Source organism: Strix uralensis, chromosome Z (genome assembly GCF_047716275.1).
Source record: "Strix uralensis isolate ZFMK-TIS-50842 chromosome Z, bStrUra1, whole genome shotgun sequence".
Taxonomy (NCBI): Eukaryota; Metazoa; Chordata; class Aves; order Strigiformes; family Strigidae; genus Strix; species Strix uralensis.
This window is the reverse complement of record NC_134012.1, coordinates 49,431,937-49,452,952: the sequence shown is the minus strand read 5'-3', so window position 1 is coordinate 49,452,952 and position 21,016 is coordinate 49,431,937. Positions and strand designations below refer to the sequence as shown.

The 21,016-nt window shown below is 41.4% G+C and overlaps 1 protein-coding gene across 1 annotated transcript; it reads left to right on the top strand.

The window, feature by feature from the left end:
- Positions 1-7,448: 7,448 nt before the first annotated feature.
- Positions 7,449-18,043, top strand: CDO1 (cysteine dioxygenase type 1). The gene is made up of 5 exons (XM_074856518.1): positions 7,449-7,753; positions 10,176-10,253; positions 12,235-12,392; positions 14,908-15,077; positions 17,279-18,043. The coding sequence occupies exons 1-5, from the start codon at positions 7,557-7,559 to the stop codon at positions 17,306-17,308; spliced, it is 633 nt and encodes a 210-aa protein (XP_074712619.1). The 5' UTR covers positions 7,449-7,556; the 3' UTR covers positions 17,309-18,043.
- Positions 18,044-21,016: the final 2,973 nt, after the last annotated feature.

Below are 21,016 nucleotides of genomic sequence, written 5' to 3'. Positions count from 1 at the left end.
AATTAACAGAATAAGCAAATTAAAAATTATTTTATTTACTGAATTTTTCAAAAGATTGATAAATAAGTATTGGAAAGGAAAATTATTATACTAGTTTTGTTAAAGACTTAGTACACAAAAATAGTGTTGTGCAAAATTCAGTTACCCTGTTTCCAAGATAATAGTCACCAAGTTCAAACCCTCTAACCTGGGAGGCATTATTTATAGAAACTATTATTCAGATAATGGTTTAGAGACTAGCATTAATTACAGATTTCTAATCTGTAGCTTGAACTAGTCTTAAAAGCACATGGAAAACATGAAGGAGCCAAGTGAAACTGAAGTTACCTGGAGAGTGAAATGATAAAATACATAGTCATGTCAACTATGTGCATATTGAGCAAATGTCATATTTACTTTTCAGTCTTGAAGAACTACCACTGGTATTAACAGAAGATGTGTCTGTGTTAATTATCCCCACAACATTATCTTAACAAACATAAACATACATAAACATCTACAGTAAATTCAAGGTGGGGGGTGAAAATTCACACATCCATTCTGCAAACTCCTCCTCAACTCTAAAGCAGCTTTTGTTTATCTGTTGCTGCTGTTCATGCTCAATTCGCAGATCAAATTCTGCTTTTAATTGCACAAGCTTTTGGCCTACCCTGGTCTTGACTATCCTTAAGTCTTCATTACTCTTCAGGGATGTTGTACGAAGGTTACTCAAGGCATTATTGTGCTACATCTTCATACTTGGAGATGAGACAAAAAAGGGGAAAAAATGCCTTTAACTCTGGGTTTTTCCTGATGATTATTACTCTATTACAAGCTTGTATAAAATGCCATGTGCATTGAAAAACAAAAAGTGTTTTCAGCCTTGTTTTGTACTGGATTATCAAGAGAAGAAGGAACATTTGACAAGAAAGCATATTAAATGTGTTTGCTTTCACTTGTGGAGACCATGCTTCAGCTTTGCTAGCATCATACTTAATATGCTCTGAGGCTAAACATCATAGAATTCTACATATTTTTCTTGTCCCTGATTTGCACTTGCTTCAGTAGCCATAATGCCATGAGTTGTCAGGTGCATCTCACTGTATTTTAGTGAGAAAACTTTTGACTTGGTGCCAGAAGTTTTTGTCTCTCTATATGTTGTTTCATATAAAAAGGTGGTTTAAAAAGGCTGAATGAATCTCAGTGTTGACTAAAAAGACTAAAATAAATACATTAAAAGCTTTTAACATTAAGCCAATCACACTACATCTGTGTCACTCAGCAGTGCCAGGAAATTTTCTGGGGCACTGTAGCTCAGTCGTCTGTACAGTTAGTTGGTAGAACAGTTGCTGGCACAGGTTTTGGCCTGTGCACAATTCAAGAATTGGCAAGGTACCATTTCTGGTGGGCACTTTGGACGTGACCAGCCTGTTCTGGAGATTAAAAGGTAAATAATGTGGATGCAAGCTGTTCTTTGCAAGTTGGCCTCTGTTCCAGGGGACAGTCCTTGGGATATTTGTTAGTAGATACACAGTCCCAATTCCAAGTGAGATTTGGTCCCTTGTATACACATTGAGAAGAATTAAACTTTGGGGAGGAAAACATTGTCCATCTTCGAACTTCAGGAGCAATCTTAGAACTTTTTTAAAATGGTTCTCCATCTTTCCCTCCATGTAATCATCACATATATGCTTTAAGTGCCTACCAGTAGCTAAATTCTGCGAGATTTTTGCTATGGATGCAGGTTATAGGTGGTGAGGAAGTACTACTTACACATCTCAATTCACTCATACCATTTCTTATCAGAAGTAGATGACAAACATTAATTAGTAAGATTTAGGAAAAAGTACAGGAGTCTCAGTGTCCTTGCTCTCTATCTTCTCATGATGTAATTCCACATGACATTTATATATATATATATCAATTGCCTGAGTAAATATAGTATTAAAATATAATAGCATGGAGGGCTTAAGCATTAAAAAAAAAAGGTTCAAGTTACATGTTGCAATTACAAAAATCAGTATATGACGTTAAAGCAGACAAAAATGTCTTTCTCTCAAACCAAGTTTGGTAACAGAACTAATAACTCTAGCAGCTCTTGGGAACTAAAACACATTAAGAGCTCTTCGGCTCTGAAACAGGAACCTCAAAGAAGAGAAGGGTTCCAAACAGAAACTACACAGTAAATACTGTCAGTGCAGAGAAGACCAGCCAGCACTTCAGCTTTCTCATATAAATACTGCAAATTGAAAGAAAAAGACATTTATTTTAAAGTGTTTTACTCGGAGAGAAATGTCAATATTTTATTTCTTATTTTTTATTTTGAACACATGCATAGTGTACTAACCTCCCACCAAAAGTGGATCAAACTGATTTGTTCTGAGGATCCTTTCCATGCTGTGTGGTTTAATGCCTCATAGCTCTTCAGTGCAGTTTATTTTTTTCCTTCAGCAGTACACATGTTGTTTAGCAGTTGTTAGTGTTTTCAATGTATGGCATGACTTAGTATGTGTTGTCCTTGTTTCTCTCATTGATTACTGCATTTTGTAGTCTTGTGATGTTTCTCTGCATGATCTATGTTTGACACGAATTGTTCTCAACCTTTTTTTGTGAATCACTGTGCAAGCAGCAGGTTCTCATGCAAAATCTGTTGTGTACTGAGGGGTCAACCTCACTTTCTAGGTTATATGCCTGAGGAACAGCTGCAATGCTGTTCCACAGCCCCAGAAGTAGTCATCCATCCCACTTGGATTTAGGGCTCCATATCATTTAGCTTGGTCTTCAGGATCAGAGTTTGGGAACTGCTGCTTTAGACGGTGCATTGCTTCCAAACAGCGATCTGAGTGATGTCTGCAACAAACATTTACTTATGTTTCCTCTTGATTATAACCCAAAAGGTCTCTTCCATGCAATTGGTATACTTCCAAGTGTTCAAAGACCTTCATGTGAAATAAAAGGGACAAAACTCTAGGCATCTTAGACTGAGGCACTTCAGGTTTTCAGATGCAGGATGCAGTCCTTAAATCTTACAAAGCTTAAGGAAAAGGCAGTAACCCTTTTGTAATGCTTTGGGGCTACACAACACAATACTGAATTTCAGTAAGGTGAGTTTCCATGGCACAGGTTATTAACCTTTTATCTGTATTATGATCTGTATGACAAAATTTTCTCTTCTTTTAAGCTTCCTCAGAGGGGCACTGCCATTGAGTCATGTGCCCCAAGACTTGCACTACAGCTGCAGATCCAGATTTTCTCTTGCAAAAATCCTCTCTGCAAACATAAAGAAACTTAGGTGAACAGGGACTTAATACCATTGGTAAAGAGGTGAAAATCCTAGTATCTGGAGGAGGAGATGTAAATGCTCATTGTTGGGTTGAAGTGCTATTCTCTGTCCAGACTAACAAGCCAAAGAGACATGGTATAGTTGTTTGCTGCAACAGCCTGAGGATTTGGACACCTTGGATCCCACTTTTGACTTGCCCACAATTTTTATTTGGGATGACAAGATGCATCATAAAGTCTTCAATCCCAAGCTATGTATTCAGGCCCAATACATAGTGCAAAGTGTCTAACAGTGGAGTTCATTAATACCATCAATCTTAGTTAAACTTTTTTCTTAATAACTCAGGAGAAAAACCCTATGAGCTGCACCCCAATAGGAGTTAAGGTGCCAATATATGCTTCGCACTTGAGCTGGTAAGTCTCTTGAAGTTAGATATCATGTCCGATGACTGCTTGAAGTGCTTACACCTTTCTTTTGGATAATAGTTGAGTTGTTGGGCATTTGTCCATAAAGCAAAGTTTCTGTGGTTGAAGCCCAAACTCCCATTTTCCAAGACAAGGTTTTAACTGCCAGAGTATCAGCAAGAGCAGTTTATTTGTTTCCTCTCTACCTCTCAGTGAAGTGATGTCTTGAAGAATACAAGAATGATTCACTTTCTGTGTGAACCTGCTGAGGTTCTGTGCTTTTCATAGGGGCTGCATAATGTGAAATACGGGAAAAGACCTTAGACCTTTATGCTTCTTCCCCAAAGCTACATGCTTGCTCTTTCTCTGTAGCCCAAAGAATATATATCCACTTTAGGCACTGTGGTATTAGAACACAGAAGTATGAAGTACCCATTTGTCATCCTGCGGATGTCATAGCATCATACAGATTCAGGAGAACCAAATGTGATTACGTATCTCCAAGAAACACCAAGGTATGCCATCCTTAAGCAAAGCTCAATAGCTCATTTATCAGAAACAAGGTGCGAAACCCTGATTATAGGAACTAGCAAATGTAATTCTTGCACAATTATTTAATGGGAATATAGTACTAAGTACCTGCTAATCATGAAAAGCGAAGGACTGAGAGAACTGGTGCTACTCAAAGATAAAGAGACTTAATTTGTGAGGCATATTGGTAGAGTAGAGTCTGATCAAAAATGATGTTTCTGTATTTTTTTAACCTTCACTGATGTGTGACTATCCATGATACCATTACCAGTGTGCAGTCCAGCTCCTGAGGAACTGAACACCAGCTGCATTGTTACATCCTGCATTGTAAGATACCTAGATGTAAATCACTGTGCCATTTGCCTCAAATTTGGACTTATTTTTCAAAGAAGCTTTAAGTAATTGGTATTGAAAGGGACCTAAGCTTTTTGCTATAAAGTTGAAAGTTACAACATTCCTTACACTTGTTGGAATAAAGCCTCCCACAGAGTATTTATAATAATAGAACAGTTGAGAAATATGCACAATACTTAACTTCTGTAGGGGTATAAATATATGATTTTCAGAAATAAAAAGAAATGGGTAAAATAACCGTACAGTCCTTTATAAGAAACACAACTGAGAATGTGAAGACAATTCCCGTGCTGTGCAGATTACAATGCTCTCTTCTTTTAAATTTTCAGTGACAGATACCCTCAGTGACTGAAGCTAGAATCTGTTAACTGCTGTATGTGCTCAGATCCTTGTGGCATTTCTGTCAATGGGGTATTAGGAAAAACAATCTGGAGAGCCATAAATACTGTTCTTAGTGATTTTTGTGCAATCAAGTAATCAACTCCTATAGAAGTTTTCAGGATCAACAAGTAATGTTGAACGATTCAAAATGAAAAATTGTGTAAACACTTTTGAATAGGAGCAAATAAAAGCATAAGATTTTCTATTACTACTAGAGAAATTTAAGGTTTTTGATAATCAAGGGAAAAAAACATTAACAAATTGGTACAGCAATATAGGTGAGCTATAATAAATAACAACAGCAGTTTGCAACTGCAGTAGGTAGATCCAGCCTGATCCCTTAGTTATAACAGAGGAAGGTATAAAACATCCTTTTGCTTTTACTAGCAGTATTTAGAGGCATCACTAATGATCCCATCAACATTGTGGCAAAGGAATCAAAGTTCTGAGACTTCTGGTATTAACAGCAGGAGCATAATTCATTTTTCTTCTGGATTTAAATATCAGAACATCACCAGACACATAGGTGTACAAACAAGTAGAGAGACATTAGAACTGCTGGAAAATAATTTAAATCAGATCCTGGGAATCTCTGAATAAAACAAAAAAATGTTTGGAAGCTTATCACACTGTTTATTTCACAACCTGTTTTGGAGATCCTTACAACAACTTATATTCTAAGATTTTGTTTCTAACAACCTCTAAAATTATGTGACTTCTGCTTTTGAAATAAATGGCATAGGCTGTTTCGCAGTAATTCTAACTCTTTTCAACCTAGAGGAGTTTCAACGGTGCCCATATAGGAATACTCAAGCAAGAACTGAAAACAAGTGCTACTTGCCCATACAATCTTTTGACACCAACCAATAGCTAAAATGGATCTGAGGCAAATTTCACTAAGAAATAAGGCACTCATTCTTAACTGTGAGTTTGAACAAGTTACCAAGACATGTGATGTGTTTGTTCATTACCTGCAGTTCTCCCAGGAAGGTTGGATGTTTTCTTCTTTAACCACACAATGGTTGTTGATGTCAGTGCCAGGGTGTCTTGGTTGAGTTTCAGAGATTAGGGATGGTCTTACGTTCTTTCAGACCTTAAAAAGTCTGCTTGAAATTATCACAGTTCTCTCTCTTTCACACACACACACACACACACACACACACACACTCTCACACACACACACACTCACACACTCACACACACACACACACACACACACACACACTCGTTTAAAAAAGTACGGTTGGGTCTGCTTTCAGTGTGTCAAAAGATGTTCTGAACTGATGCCTGACAATGTACCTATTTGGTACATTTGTATTTCACTCCAATGCACTAGATCGCAGCCCCATTTAAATCTATGGGAATGTATTCCCAGCCCCCATGGAGCTAGAAATTTATCCAGCCTCTTAAGGTGTAGCTACTGTATTAATGGTGGTTTTTTTTCTCACACCTACTTGATGTCAGGAAGAGGGAGGAGAAAGCAGACATGCTAGAAATCCCTCAATGTAACTATCTCTGATGGAAATCTCAAACTGCCAGTATTGTGAGCACTTTTAAGCCTCAGAGCTACGGCAGACCTCATCACCAATCTGCTTACTTCCAGCCCCACATTCATCAGGCAGACCTAAATAGCTGAACAATCTTTTTTTAGAAAAAAAAGATAGATTTCTTTTAAAACACAATTCTATAATGTATAGTGAATTCTGTTGCCAGAATTCATGACTGGTAAACATCCTATTAATGGCTGAACGGGAATTGAAGATGGGTGGCATGGCATCTGCTTGCTCTGCAGCCAGTATATAGGTTTGACAGACTTGGGGAGTGCAAGGATGGTCTCTCATCTTAGCCTGTCCTCCTTTGTCCCATTCATTACTTTTCTAGGTGTCACACCGAGTGCTAGAGGTTACAGCAGACCTAAATGTGACTGCAGAGAGCACAGTTTTCAAGGAACGACACTTTCAACATGGTAATGTATCTCCAGCAGCGATTTTCTGTGTGACTTAGGTATCAGTGTTGCTTTTAAATACATCTTCTAGATGTAATTTTACAAGGCCAGCCTCAAATTGACACTTCTTTGCTGCAGCTTATCTGTCTGAAATCTTCTTTCCCTGTGACACAAGTAAGGGAGGCAACGGCGGGCCACGCTTTGTGAGCTGCAGACCTTGTGCAAAAGGGACGAAGACGCGCACACGAAGCGGCCTGGCGGGGAGAGGGAGAGCGGCCTTCCGCCCGGCAGCGACAGCGACAGCCACTTCTGTTCGTATTCCCTTCACCGGCGGTACCGGAGAGCCAAACGCCCAGCCGCCTGCCTGCCTGCCTGCCCGACCGAGGCGTGAAAGCGGGACCTGCCCTGGGCCGCCCTGCCTCGCTGGAGGGACTGACGGCGGCCGGAGGGCAGGCAGAAGCAGGCGGTGCGAGGCTCTGGCTGCCCCCGCCCGCCGGGGTCGGTGGCCCCGCTCCCGGGGACGGGCACGGCTGGCCGCGGGCCCGCCCGCCGCCGCCCGGCCCCTCCGCCCGCCGCCGCCCGGCCCCTCCGCCCGCTGGGGCGGTGGTAGGCTCCCGCCGTGCCTCCCGGCGCATAAAGGGAGGCGGCGGGGGCCGGCCGGGGGCAGCGGCTGGCGGCGATGGAGCAGCTGGCGATGATGGAGCAGCCGGTGCAGACGGAGACATGGAAGGCGCGGAGCCTGGAGGAGCTGGTCCGCATCCTCCATCGGATATTCGCCGAGGACAAAGTCTGCGTGGAGGAGGTGCAGGCGCTGATGGAGTCCTACGAGAGCAACCCCGAGGAGTGGCTGCAGTACGCCAAATTCGACCAGTACAGGTACAAAACACCCCGGAGCAGGGAGCCCCCGGCGCCGCGCCCCTCACCGCGCAAGCGGGGCAGAGCCGCGGACGGCGGGCAAGGGCCGCCGGGGCGCCGGGCGGACGCTCTCCCGCGGCCCGACTTGGCCCACAGCCCCTCCGGCAGCGCCCCGCTGGGGCGGGGGGAGGAGGGGGGGATGGCAAAGGCCCCCCGGGGCGGGGGGGACAGGGGACCGTGGCGCTCCGCGGTGCTCCGCGGCGGGGGCGGGGAGCGGGCGGGACGGCGGCGGCCAATGGCGGCACCGGCGGGCTCGGGCGGGCGGTCGCCCTGCACCCGGCACCGGTGGGGTCCCCCGGCTGCGGTCCTGCGGGCCCGGCCTGCCGGCAGTGAGGGTACGCGGTCCCCCGGCTGCGGTCCTGTGGGGTACGCCCGTCCTCGCCCCGGCGGGACCGGCGCGCAGGACTGCAGCCGGGGGACCGCCGGGGTAATCCGCGGAGGAGACAGAAGCGTGCCGAAGCAACCAAAAAAAGTGAAAAGAAAAAAGAAAAAGCCCAAAAAGAAGCATGTCGGCAGCAGAAACCGCCGCGCGGGGGCTGCGCGGCGCGCAGGGGTGGGGGAGCAGACCGCTCCAAAGTGGGTGTCTAGTGTCTGTGGTGGAGCCGGTGCGTGTATTCCCGGCATTACCGGTGGGTCGGGAACCGTCTCTCCCCCAACCCTTTCCTCCTCCAGGACAGTGCAGGTCGAGGCTTTTTGCTGCTTGCCAGGAGGAAGGAAAATACCTGTTAGGGTTTTAAGTCTCTCCTACTTCGCTAACAACTGATTTATTCCTGCCACTGCTGGCTTCCCCGTCTTAAATTTCAATATAAATACATTTCATTTGAGTACTTCCTTTAAAATAACCAAGAAAAATTCCCCAACTTTTCCTTTTAACCTTGCTCTCATGAAAGCATCATTCTGGCTTGACTTTTTTTTAGCCTCCTTTCACCTCTTGTTGACTATCCTCCATTCAGAACAAATGGTGAAATTTCTAACAGAACATAGAGAACTAAGAATTGGAAAAACAAAGTGTGCTAACATTAGAAGTATGGATGACAGCCTGGGGTTTTTTTGGGCAGCCAGACCTGCTGTACAGAAATAACAGCACTTGAAAAGTTCAGTCAAATGCCAGCATTGATTGCTTATGTTCTGACATCATAATAAAAATATTCTACCTAATATACGCTCAAACAGTGGGTGCAGTGAGAGGCAGCATATAGATACATGTTATGTTTTGAAAGTAATTTTTTATGACCATCTTATCTTGAGTAAAATAGAGTGGTCTTATGGGGAAACTAATCAAAAAAACCCACTCAGTTGACATCAGTGCGCTTTCTGTGTGCCCATGTTTCAATCTTTTAGGCGAGAGTGAGGCATCCTGTCATCAGCATAAGTATTTGCTTTACTTGGCAAAGTAAAGTGCAAATAGTCATGACTAAAGCTAAAATGAAATCAGAAGATCCCACTGGGATACTTGCACCATAACAGCTAGAAACAGCAGTCCCAGGTCAGAAGACCCCCACTACAGAAAGTAATGTATAGAGCAAAATCCCAGTCCCTTCTCTAGTGAACTTTTCAATAGAATGAGACGACTGGTAGCCCGAGGGAGCCCTGCAGGAGAGTACAAGGAAACAAGCATAAGATGTTGCTATAAAGATGTTTTCAAGCCCTGAGAGCAAATCACTGTCTAGAACATGCATATCGATAAAAAGCCTTCAGAATCAAGCTTATTCTGTGCCACCTGTATATTAGCACATGAAAAATCTGTGAGAAATCTTGCTCTGATAAAATTTGTTTGAAAGTAGGTGCTGGCAGAAGTTACCTCACAGGTGTTTTATCCACATACGAATGCTACAGTTCAAGACATAGAACTTTCAGGAACAGAGTAGGAGGACCATGTACGGAAAGCCTGACATCTTCTTTCTTTGGGTTTTTTGGCTTTGTACAAATGAGTGCTGCATAATGGAAGGAAAGCCAAGAATATCTGAAAAGGGGCTGCAGAAGAATGTAACCATGTATTTTTCTTGTTTCATTGCAGTCCTCTGTTTCTAATTATAAGCCAGCTGCTGAAGTGACTTCATTCAATAACTATTTTGATTTGATCCTGTCTACCACCCTAGTCTCAGACTCACAGTTCCTAAACTCCAATCATTATGTAATTCAAAAGCATTATTATAAAATATTAAATATGTCAATTTTTTCCCCAGAAAAAGAACAAAAGGCTTCTTACAAAAAAAGAAACTTACAAATACAATTTCTTTTTTTTTCACGTAAAACTTGACTTTCAAGAAAGAGAAGAAAAAGGATTTTTATATGTCCCAAGCTTCCTTCATAAATATCTTTGTATAATTTTGTCTTTTATAGGCATATCAGTACAGTAAAAAGCAAACACTTTGTATTTCAGGTATACAAGAAATCTTGTGGACAATGGAAATGGGAAGTTCAACTTGATGATCTTGTGCTGGGGTGAAGGGCATGGCAGGTTCGTATCCAAAGACCATGGTTTTAGCAGACAGATATAAAGCTACTGTATCTTTCACTGTCATATAAAAAGAGAATAATAATCAACCCTATGTGAGCTATCAGAAAGTGTCTGGAAACTAAGGAGTGCAGAGCTCCTACTGGTATAGCAGTTCTGAGTATTGTCTGTATCTTTTGCAAGTCTGTACCTCATGGACATTTTTAGAGCATTCTTTTGAAAATGCTCTGTTTTTCTAACAAATCTGAGCTTCTCTCCTGTCAGAGGAAGCTTTTAGTCCCAGAGATGCAGTGGGTCCTGTGGGCAGGCACCCATCCAACACTTGGTTGCAAGAAGCAGGACTTGATGCAGTTTAAATAGTCTTTGTTCTCTAATGGTATTTAAACCTTGTCTCTGTGACAGGATGAGAAAAATATGTTTGGGTTAGGAATGCAGGTGTTGTGAGGAGGGAGCCCCTTTCCAGGAGTACCTGGCTTTCTTTAGGTTCATGTATCCCATTTCCTCCCTCAAAATGGACCACGCTGCTGATGTGGTCTCCTGAGTTGTGTACACAGACTGTATATGGGGTTCTGTAGTCCTACAAACATGGGGGCAGGATCTGTCCCTTGGAGGGTCTTTCACAAAATGTTGGCTAAAACAAAATACAGAATAACAAAACTTGCAGATTTTGACTGTTTATTCTCACATATAAATAGAAAACCTAAGGAGATGTTGGAGCAGTTTTTCATTTGTTTTAATTGAACGTGCAATTGAACATTTACAGTATTCTATAGGGGAGGCCATGACATTATACTCAGAGGGATATAGGAACCAATACCACTACCTCTACTCCTTCCGGGCTATTCCCACAAAGCCTTTAATTTATGTCAAACTGTGTTTGAGTTGGATGAGCATTTGCTAGAGCTAGAGTGAGACCACAAGTTGGTTTTGGTTCCTACGTGAGGAGGATCAAATTGTTCTCATGGCTTGTGGAAGGATCGTGACAACGTGGCATTTGTGAACTGTTCTGTGCCTGAAGCAAGCTCTGCTCTCTTGGCATCTCAGTTTGTAAGAAACCCTGACATTTGTTTACTGAAAACAGTACAAGTACTGTACAGTACAAGTACTGAAAACTTAGTACAAGTACTAAGATTTTGACTGAAACTCATTAACACTGTACTTCCGGGAGGGTCAAATTCCCCCTTCTCCCTCATCACTGATGAATGGAGAGCTCTCCCTTTGTCTTAATCCCATTGACTTCTATAACAGTTAGTCCTCTATTTAAAAAACAAAAACAAAACCCCCCAAAACTCAACTAGATATCTACTCCATATGTCTCCTAATGTAGCAATTAAAACATACTTTGGAGCAAGGAAACAGATCAAGCAAGCAAACAAATCATACCAGATCCTGCTGGTTTGTTCATGTTTTGCCAAACGAGTGAAATTAACAACTTACTGTAGCTAGTTGTACTTAGTACTATCAGAGTAAGTACTGCATTTTTTCTTCAACAAATGCCTGGGTGCCCCAGCAGTGAAGAGACCATAGAAATTAAGAAGTTCTCCCATGTTTTGGGAGTGAGCATGGTGGATCTGCCAGTATCAGGTATACTTGCAAATTTATACCAATCTCTGCCTGGGGTCACTGTGTAAAGTCATTTTGTTTCTTGGCCCACAAGAGTTTTTATGTTCTGAAGAATTTTTCTGTCTTCCTCCCTTCTCCAGACTTCCTTTGTATTTCCTTGTGGCAAAGTCACAGTTGATCAATATCTGACTCTTTTCCAAGTCCTGCTGTATGTGACCTTATCTGAATGCATTTCTAAAGTAGCAGTTTTAAGTAGGCATACCTTAGTCACTGAATGTTTTTTTCCTAAGGCTTTTGTGCAATGACACTTGTTTCTAGGGCTATGTCCAGATATAATATACTATGCCATCTGTCCTGTTTGCTGTACTGAAATTAAATTTGTGTATCATACTGAGTTTGATTATTCTCTTTACATATATAGCAGCATCCATGATCACACTGACTCACACTGCTTTATGAAGATTCTCCAGGGAAATCTAAAGGAGACACTGTTTGAATGGCCTGAGAAAAAAGGGAATGGTGAAATGACTAAGAAATCAGAACGAGTTTTGAGGGAAAATCAGTGTGCCTACATTAATGGTAAGCTATTAAGCTTGTTTTGACAACTACCCATGCATGAGTCTTATTCCTGACAGAGGAGTTCATCTGCTCTCTAGTCTCCTACCTTTAGCAGTATAATACCAATGGATTTATGCACAGTTTAAGATCATGGCTCTCTAGATTCTGCACAACCTTTTCTTTGGGTTCAGTAAAACAGACAACAAAAAAATGTCCTTTTAACTCAGTCTTAAGACATTGCAACAATTGTTTGATACTTAAATATGCTGGTTTTCTCCTCTAGACCAAGCAGCCTTCAGCACTGTGTACTGAATGACTATATGAAATTGCTTGTAAGCATAGACCTTGAATAGTATATTATGAGAAACAGGGGAACCAAAATTTAGATAGCTTAATCACCTTTATGTTTTTTCAGAGAAATAATCCTTTTAGTTAGTCATGGAAATACTAGGTCAAAAATGTAAAAGCTGTCTATGGAATAAATTGATCAGCCAGGAACAGAGGCTTTTATCCTCAGTGCTACTTCTTGTCCAAATTGACAGAAGACTGTAGTGCTGAAGTGCAGTGTCAGCAGAATTTAAATGTTCAGGTCTACCCAATCTACAAAAAAACACGCCTGACTCCACAGATACTGAGAGGTGACTAAGTCTCCACCAGTAAGGCTACCTAGATACCTAAATCCATCCCGTTGCATGTATCTGTAACTATCACCACTTTGTGCCACACTGGAGGCCATCCTGGAGTTGCCATCTGGGTGTAACGTATTCTGATGCTATGAAAGATATTGCACATCACGCTGAACAGCAGTGGGTTCAACAGAACAAAAGCAAAGCATCAGAGAAGGGGGCCATCTGCCTTTTATGTGATGAGTTAAAAACCGGAGCATGCAGCTTGTGGGGCTGAGCTTGGGAACTCCCCAGCTGGAGGGAGCCTTATGTTGGATTATGGACTAAGACAGGTGAGGGCATTGGGGAAGAAAGATTAGTGCTCTACAGCCCTCTGTTGAAGGTATGCCACATTAAGTGAAAACACAAAATCCATAGGACAGGAAATGCAAGGAGTTTGACACATCTGCTGATGCTCCCATGCCAGGGGTGTGGGTTCTCAGACTCAGTCAGGTTTTCCGACCTATACAGTTCTTTTCCGATGCAACCACCCTGTGTGCATTTGATCCAAAGTTTCCTTGGTTGTTTTAAACAAATTTGGTATCCAGTTCTCTGAGGCAGTTTGGATCTCTGCCATGTTTCATAACAAATGTTTTGGTTCAAAAGAAACAGGTAAAACAAGTAGAAGGAAAACACTGACAGTGTGTTTATTGCTCTAACTACTTCAATAGTGAGTGACCTTCATGTTTCTATTGTGTGGTTCTTGGTTGTTCTTGTACTTTATTCTTAAAGTTAGAACTCACTAAACAGTGTTTATTCAAATCTCCATTAGATGAGCACAGGTTTAAGACTTTTTTTCCCCTATGTCCTCTATTTAGATAAACTATGTTAATAACACTTTGGGCTTACACTTCAAATGTATCAGAGTTAAGAGTGTACTCATGATTCTCAGGGTATCGTGCCTACATTGCACAACACAGGCCTAGGTATTATATAACATATTAATTCAAGTACAAAGGCCTGAGTTGTTTTTACAGCAGGGTTATAAATCTAAATTCAAGGTCTCTTTTAAGTAACTGAAAAACTCCACTGTAGTGTAGAATGGAAATAGTTTTCTTCATGGATGTAATTCTTAGATTTTTATGTAATAGCTTGAATTCTACTCCACCATTGGAGAAAGTACCATTACTTCATTAGTAACCATACAACAGACAGTGCCTTGTTTTATTACGTGTTCAATTATGCTTACTATTCAGTTAAGAGTTGGAAGTATGCCAGTCACTACTTATTTGTCACCTTAGTCAAAAGAGCAGACAAATGAAAAGGCTGTTCTCCAAATGAATAAAATGGAAGGATTAATTAGGAAACAGATGCCTGCAGTAGAAGACAATTATATCTCTGTCCATAAGTCCATGCCCCAAATACACGTAGCTGACTTAAATGTGACTGATATCCCCGTCACCAGGATAAGAATTAGCAATACAAAAACTTTTTCCCTGCAATGTGTCTTGCTAATTTTTAGAAACACAAAGCTTCCTGCTTCTGGAGCATCTGAAACAGCAGCGTACTGCTAGGAAAGTAAATAACCTTGAAGTCCTTTAGGAATGGTAGCTAGAAAATTATTGACAGCGTGGCCTTCCTTAAGTATCTCTGGATTTCTATTGGCCTTTATCCTGTAGCAGATAATCCAGAAGTTACATGAAGTGTGGAAAGCAATAACATATTTTGAATTACCAGTGTATTTAGGAATCTGTGCTAGAGAACAGCAGTCAAAATCCCCGCACTGAGTTACTCATTGCCCATAAAAGCACGGGCATGCCTAACTGGCTTGCTCATGAGTTTCAGATTAGAAAGCATTTTTACAGGCATCTGAGATCTTGATAAATCTTCCCACTAACACAGCCTTTTCTTTCATGCCCTCGCTGGTGTAGACTCCATTGGCCTGCACCGTGTGGAGAACATAAGCCACACTGAATCTGCTGTTAGCCTGCATTTGTACAGCCCACCCTTCGACAGCTGTAACACCTTTGATCAGAGGACTGGACACAAGCACAAAGTCAAAATGACCTTCTACAGCCAGTTTGGAGAAAGGACTCTCTGTGTAAGTACGAGATTACATGCTCCCCACCCAGCCCCAGGCTCTGAGCCCCTGTGGGGATGGGCGCAAGGGGCTGCCCTCTTGCCTGCGCAGGGCAGAGCACCCGTGCCCCATGACAAGCAGGATGTCCAGCAGCCCTGCCTTCTGCGGGGCATCTCTGCACAGAGATAGGACCAGCATAGAACCTGCTTCCAAATACTACTCGATTTGTCAATTTGCACCTCCCTCATGTGGAGTTCCCTGCTTTGTAGTTTGACGCCTCCTTGTCAGGAGGAAATTAGTTCTGAGAAGAGTGGAGGATTAATGAGAATTTTGCTACTAGCTAAGTGTCTTCAGGCAGCAAATGATGGTAAATGCAACTGTAGTGAATGGAAAACTGTGAAGCAGCTACATTGTTTTGGCGAACTTAAGTCATGTGTAACATTTCCTGCCTCAACTGTTCTGCCAAAAAGCATCACATTTCAAGTCAGTTGTTTTAACCCTTGTAGTTTACTCTAAAGTATTCTTTAATAAATTTATTTGAATTCTTTAAAATTAAAACTTTGACACAGAAAGACTTGCTCTGAGAGTGAGAGTAGGCTGGCTGGCTGTTGTCTGCATTCTTGAGCAATGCCATGAGATTTTATTTGGATAGAAAAGAAATCTTAAGATCAGCTTTGGGGGACTATGCTAGGACATCTGGGAGAGTTTAATAGGGTTCCTTTTAGTGCTCTTCCATGCATTGGGAATCATAACTACTTATATGGGGAGAAAAGACAGATTCTTGATGTTCAGCCACAGGGGTTCAAAGACTGTTCAGTTTTGTTAGATACAGAACACTTTCACTGAAGCCAGAAATTCAGTGCTTAGGAGTTTCCTGGAGTGAGCCCTTACTAAGATCCTGTTAAAGTTTTATATAATCGACAAGTACCATGTAAATTATTTCTTCGAAGCTTGTCACATTACATGATTACAACTTTACCAAACAGCTGAAACACAAACTTTGACCTTCCTGAGTTTGAAAGGTCTTTGAGAAAGTAAACTCAAATTTATAATTCAGATTTTAAAGGGAAATTAACATGGAAAAATATTGAACAAAATTCACATAAGAGTTCAGTGTTTGCTTGCTTCCTTTTTGTTCTAAGTGTTTCTTGAATATGAAGTATGTAAGATAGCAAGTGAGACTAGACATTTTGACTTGGACTATTTTCCTACTGTTGATCTGCAACCATCTGGCAATGTTAGTACCTTTTGTGGGAAACTGGATCTGGCTTACAGCAGAGAGGTAAATCTTAATCATTGGGTCTCTTTCATGAATTCCTGTAAATGGAATTCCAGTAAGGGAGAAAGTGGTAGCAAGTCTGGGCCCTCCAGCTGCCTGAAATGACTTCACACTACAAAAACCTTCTGGTCTCAGTGAGGGTTTCTGGAAAGATGACTGGAAAATCAAACTTTCTTCAGCTTACTAGATCTCAAAAAGACATAGGAAGACAGACAGCTATAAGTTAAAAATACCAAGAGAGTAATGTAAAATATACTTATGTATCTTTTATGAGTGAGAAGATCTGTCTAGCTAAAGCACATTCAGTGCTTCCTCTTTATCTTAAATTTTTCTGCAGGTAAAACACACAGGTAAATCCCTAGTGGCTTCTGGTCATGATGAAGTTCTAATTAACTAACTCCACTAAATACATAACAAGTTATATAAGCCTTAAAATAGTACGTAGTATGTCCAAGGACTTGCCTGTGGAAGTAACTGTTTACGCAGATCAGGTACAAACCATGAGAATACTGATGTGAAATTTCACTGAGAGAAAACTGATTTTGTCTTGGGTGTCAGAGCACATCAGTTCCTGCTGCCAAGAATTTTGCTGGGAGAGGTGGTTTCTCTTTGCAGCCTGTCTTCCAAGCTGTACATTCAAGCAGTTTTTGTCAAAACAAAGTAGAGCAGAGTATCAGGCAAAGAAGATAGCTTGAAGGAGGAATCACTCCTCAGCTGTCCCTTCTGCTGTGGGCTTGCTTGTGGTCACACAGAGCCAATGAACAAGGTTATTTTGTCAGGTGCATAGTGTCCTCTCTAAAACTAGCAAGGAGTACTGAAAATAAATGCACTGAGTATTTTAAGGCTCTGAGGTACTCTGGGGGTAAAGGTGCATGCTGAGAACATGAAGTCAGTGGTGACTGTCTCTTTCCGTAAAACAGCAACCTCTCCTCTTTCCTTTTAGGCAACAGCAGTGCCACAGGAGAACAACTGAGAAGCACCAGCATGTGTTTGCATAAGACCTGCTGAATGTTTAACCAGGGACAGAAGACTTGCATGGCTAAGGCTGACAGCCAGCTGTATTTCTATACCTTGTACATAGGAGTATACTAGGGCAGCTTCCAGGCTACCCGCAGTTCCCCTGAGCGAATGCCAATTATGGGACATTAAGCTTACTAGTGCCATAAACTACTTCAGAGGTTAGATGCCTTTTCTTAGGCTCCTGTCAGAATTAAGTAGTTTGTTTTCTGATTCTAGCCTCCTTTTAATTCCACTTCTAATACCACACTGAGAAATCAGAAATAGGGTTTTTAAACATCATCTGACACTACTTAATAGTCCTATGTGTATGTATGCTCTCAATGTAATTAGTAACTATTATAAACTTCTAAGCTTCCAGTCACTTGTACCTATGGGTAGTACAGTAGATACAACTAGCAGCAGCTTTTGTTTGTTTGTTTTAATTAAGACTTTTAGGTTTTAAAGCTCTAGGCCATTTTGATAGTTCTGTGCATTTTTTACTTTTTGTTTTTTACAATTTCATTTGTCAGATCTTGTTTTAAATAGGAGCAGCGCAGTGCTTCATGCACAATGATTTTCAAAACTGATTGGGGAGAGATTTGTGTTTTTAATAAGACTAATCATACTTAATTCAGCTAATGTCCAGTTTCAAAAGTATTCTGTATACCTACTGAAGAAGGTAACTGAAATAAAACTGGATTTGTGCACATTTCAAAGTTTTCAGCCTTTTTCTCATGGTAACTAAAATATTCATCACACTTTGCTAAAACATTCCTCATGAACACCGAAGTCTTTTCCAAGCAATACACTATTAGAAAAGGCTTTAAAAAGCTGAAAGTATTTCAAACATGTGAAGAATCCTGATCCCAATTAAGTTGGTGGGAGTTCTGCCACTGAGTTCACTGGTGCTTCGTTTTATCCTCCAGATTTAGTTACAAGGAAAGCACCATCTTGGAAAAAGTTAACTCTAATTAAATTTACCAAAATTATCAAAGCTGCCTGCACTGAGGCTATCTCATTCATTTAATGCAGCTAATAATGTAACTGTGTAGCAAGTCCCCTAGTCTCATAGTGACTGCTGGTTACCCAGGCACCAGTTTAAGTTTTAACAGTATCCTTTTTAGATGAGCCCATATTTCCCTCCATATTGACAAGCCCAGAAAATATTTATTTTATGAGACCCTGCTTCCAGGGAGGCTGTATCAAATTTCAAAAAAATGTTTGAGCAGTGTAACAGTTTTTAAATGAACCTATGCCCTTGGGAGGCAATTACTCCTTGAAGGCCAGTGGGAAGGCAGTAGGTGCTTTGCAAGAGTCTTTTCAGTCTGGACCTGGAGGCTGTGCCAAAGAGGGGTCAAGGGAATGTGCAGCCCAAAACGGAAAGAAGGATTAAGAACAGTGACACTGCAGGCGTAAAGAATCCCCTGTGCTTTTCCTGGGCTCCAGCATACCCGAGTGTTTACCATGTTTCTTTCTCATTCACTATGAACCAATTCCTGAAAAATCTTGTCAAGCCAGATGTTGGGCTTGAGCTTCTTCATTTGGCATAGATCAAGTTGTTGTGAGAGTGGCACAGCACCAGAGGTTAGCTGAGGCTGGCGGTCCAGCCACCCTGCTCATGCAGGGTCACCTAGAGCAGGTAGCTCAGGACTGTCCAGTCGGGTTTTGAGTATCTCCAAGGATGGAGGCACCACAGCCCCTCTGGGCAAACTCTTCCAGTGTTTGACCACCCTCACAGCATAAAATGTCTTGCATTTCAGTTTGCACCCATTGCCTCTTGTCCTCCTCACCCTTCCCACAGGAAATGAACAGTTTCACTTAACTAACTTCAAATATAGCATATTCATTCTGCTTTTGCTTACTAGGTAAAATCAAAGGACAAACCCAATAGCTTGTAGATCACTGATTTAGTCAGGTCAAGGGAACTGGAAAAATCAGAGAGACAGCCAAGAAGCACAGCAGCAATGACAGCAGCTAGCTGTACCAAGATCCATTGATACAGAAACTTAGGCATTACTTCAGCTAGCCACACACATGCCTAGCAAGTGAGGCAGAGAAAATATAAGCAGAAAAGATAACTATCTACCCAAGTTGTCCTCAAAACTGTTTAGCCACAGTAAATATGGCATCATACACTGCATAGAATAATACAGGAATTTCAGTGTTTCAGACATAGGTGCTTACCAGGTACTTATGCCTGCCATACCAGAAATATAAGGGGGTAACCTATCCAACATAAAGGGCACAAGTACAGGAAACCTCTAGAGAAATTATTAATTGGGTCCAGAGTCCTTAGAACACAATACCACAGTCAGCACTTTGCTACTTCCTAAGCACTAGCTACACATCTTCTGCGCTGTACAGCACAAGCATAAAGCTGATACGTACCAAAAGTAATATTTAATCAATAAATATCAAGCAATATAATGAGAAATAGAGTCACCTTTTCCCCTACACAAATATGTTCACATAACCTATGCTGGTCTAAAACACAGAAACCAGTAACAACAAAATAGTATTTGCACATTGTTATGGCTGAACAGCCAAAGTATTAAACCTTCTAGCATATGAAAGTACTCGAGCTTTGGAGTAGTGCTAAATGGCCAGCTGATGATGTAGCAATATGCTGTAGGCTGACAATTAGCTTTCATAGGGCAATGAACAGATGTTTAGTGTTTCATATGCTTTCGTCTGGGAAGGTGTTATTGAGCAGTGTCACTGTAAATTGAAGAGAGCTTTTTACATGTGTTTCAGTTAAAATCCTTAAGTGGTAAGAGATACTGCTGTAAAGCATTAATACTACTAACTCATTCAGGTTGGCAACAGCAGGAAGAACTCAGCCTGACTATGATTTGGTGTATTAACTAAGATATCGGTGAAGGAGCTTCAACAGAAAGACATAGGGATGCAAAGTAACATCAGGAGTGGAGCAAAGTGCAGTATCTACATGAATTCAGCAAACTGCGAGGGTTTGGTGGTTTTGTTTTTGTTTTGGAGAGTCATTATTAGAGATTTTGCAGTAAGAGAAATTGTTTATCACAGACATGTTTTACATGGGAAGGCTCAGTAACAAAGGGTCCCTGGGAAGGCATATGCCATATGCAAGGGAAAAGCTGACAAAAGGGACTCTTCTGGGAATGAAAATGCTATCCCTGTCTGTGTAACTGTCATTGATGAGAACTAGATTAACAGAAATACAGGACATGTGGGAGTTTTCATTCTGTGAGTTTTCACCTATGTATAACCAGCACGTGAGCCGCTCTTTTCCTTCCCATGCTGAAAGGTTTGTGAGCTCTGAACCCTCTAACAGGAATTGTTGCTCAGAGAGGGTCCCTTGCTGCATAAACAGAGTTTCTTAATGTTCTTGTGGATAACTGAGCCTAGAGTTACTTTCTGTCTAACTCACTACAAAATCTTAGCATACATAAATTTGTTATTTAAGCCTGGGTGACAGTCTCTTGCTGTTTGAGCGTTATTCATCTTCTTCCATTGTTGATGTATAGAGGAACAGAGCAGAATCAAAGTTCACTCTATACGTAACCCTGCTCCCATTACAAAGTTTTTTCTCTAAACCACAGAGATACAAGATGTGCTATTCATTAGCTAATCCTTATAGTTCTTTTTTCACACTCCTCTCATGGCCAAGAGAAAGCTGTGTCGCAAGGATATAGCCTTCCCAAGG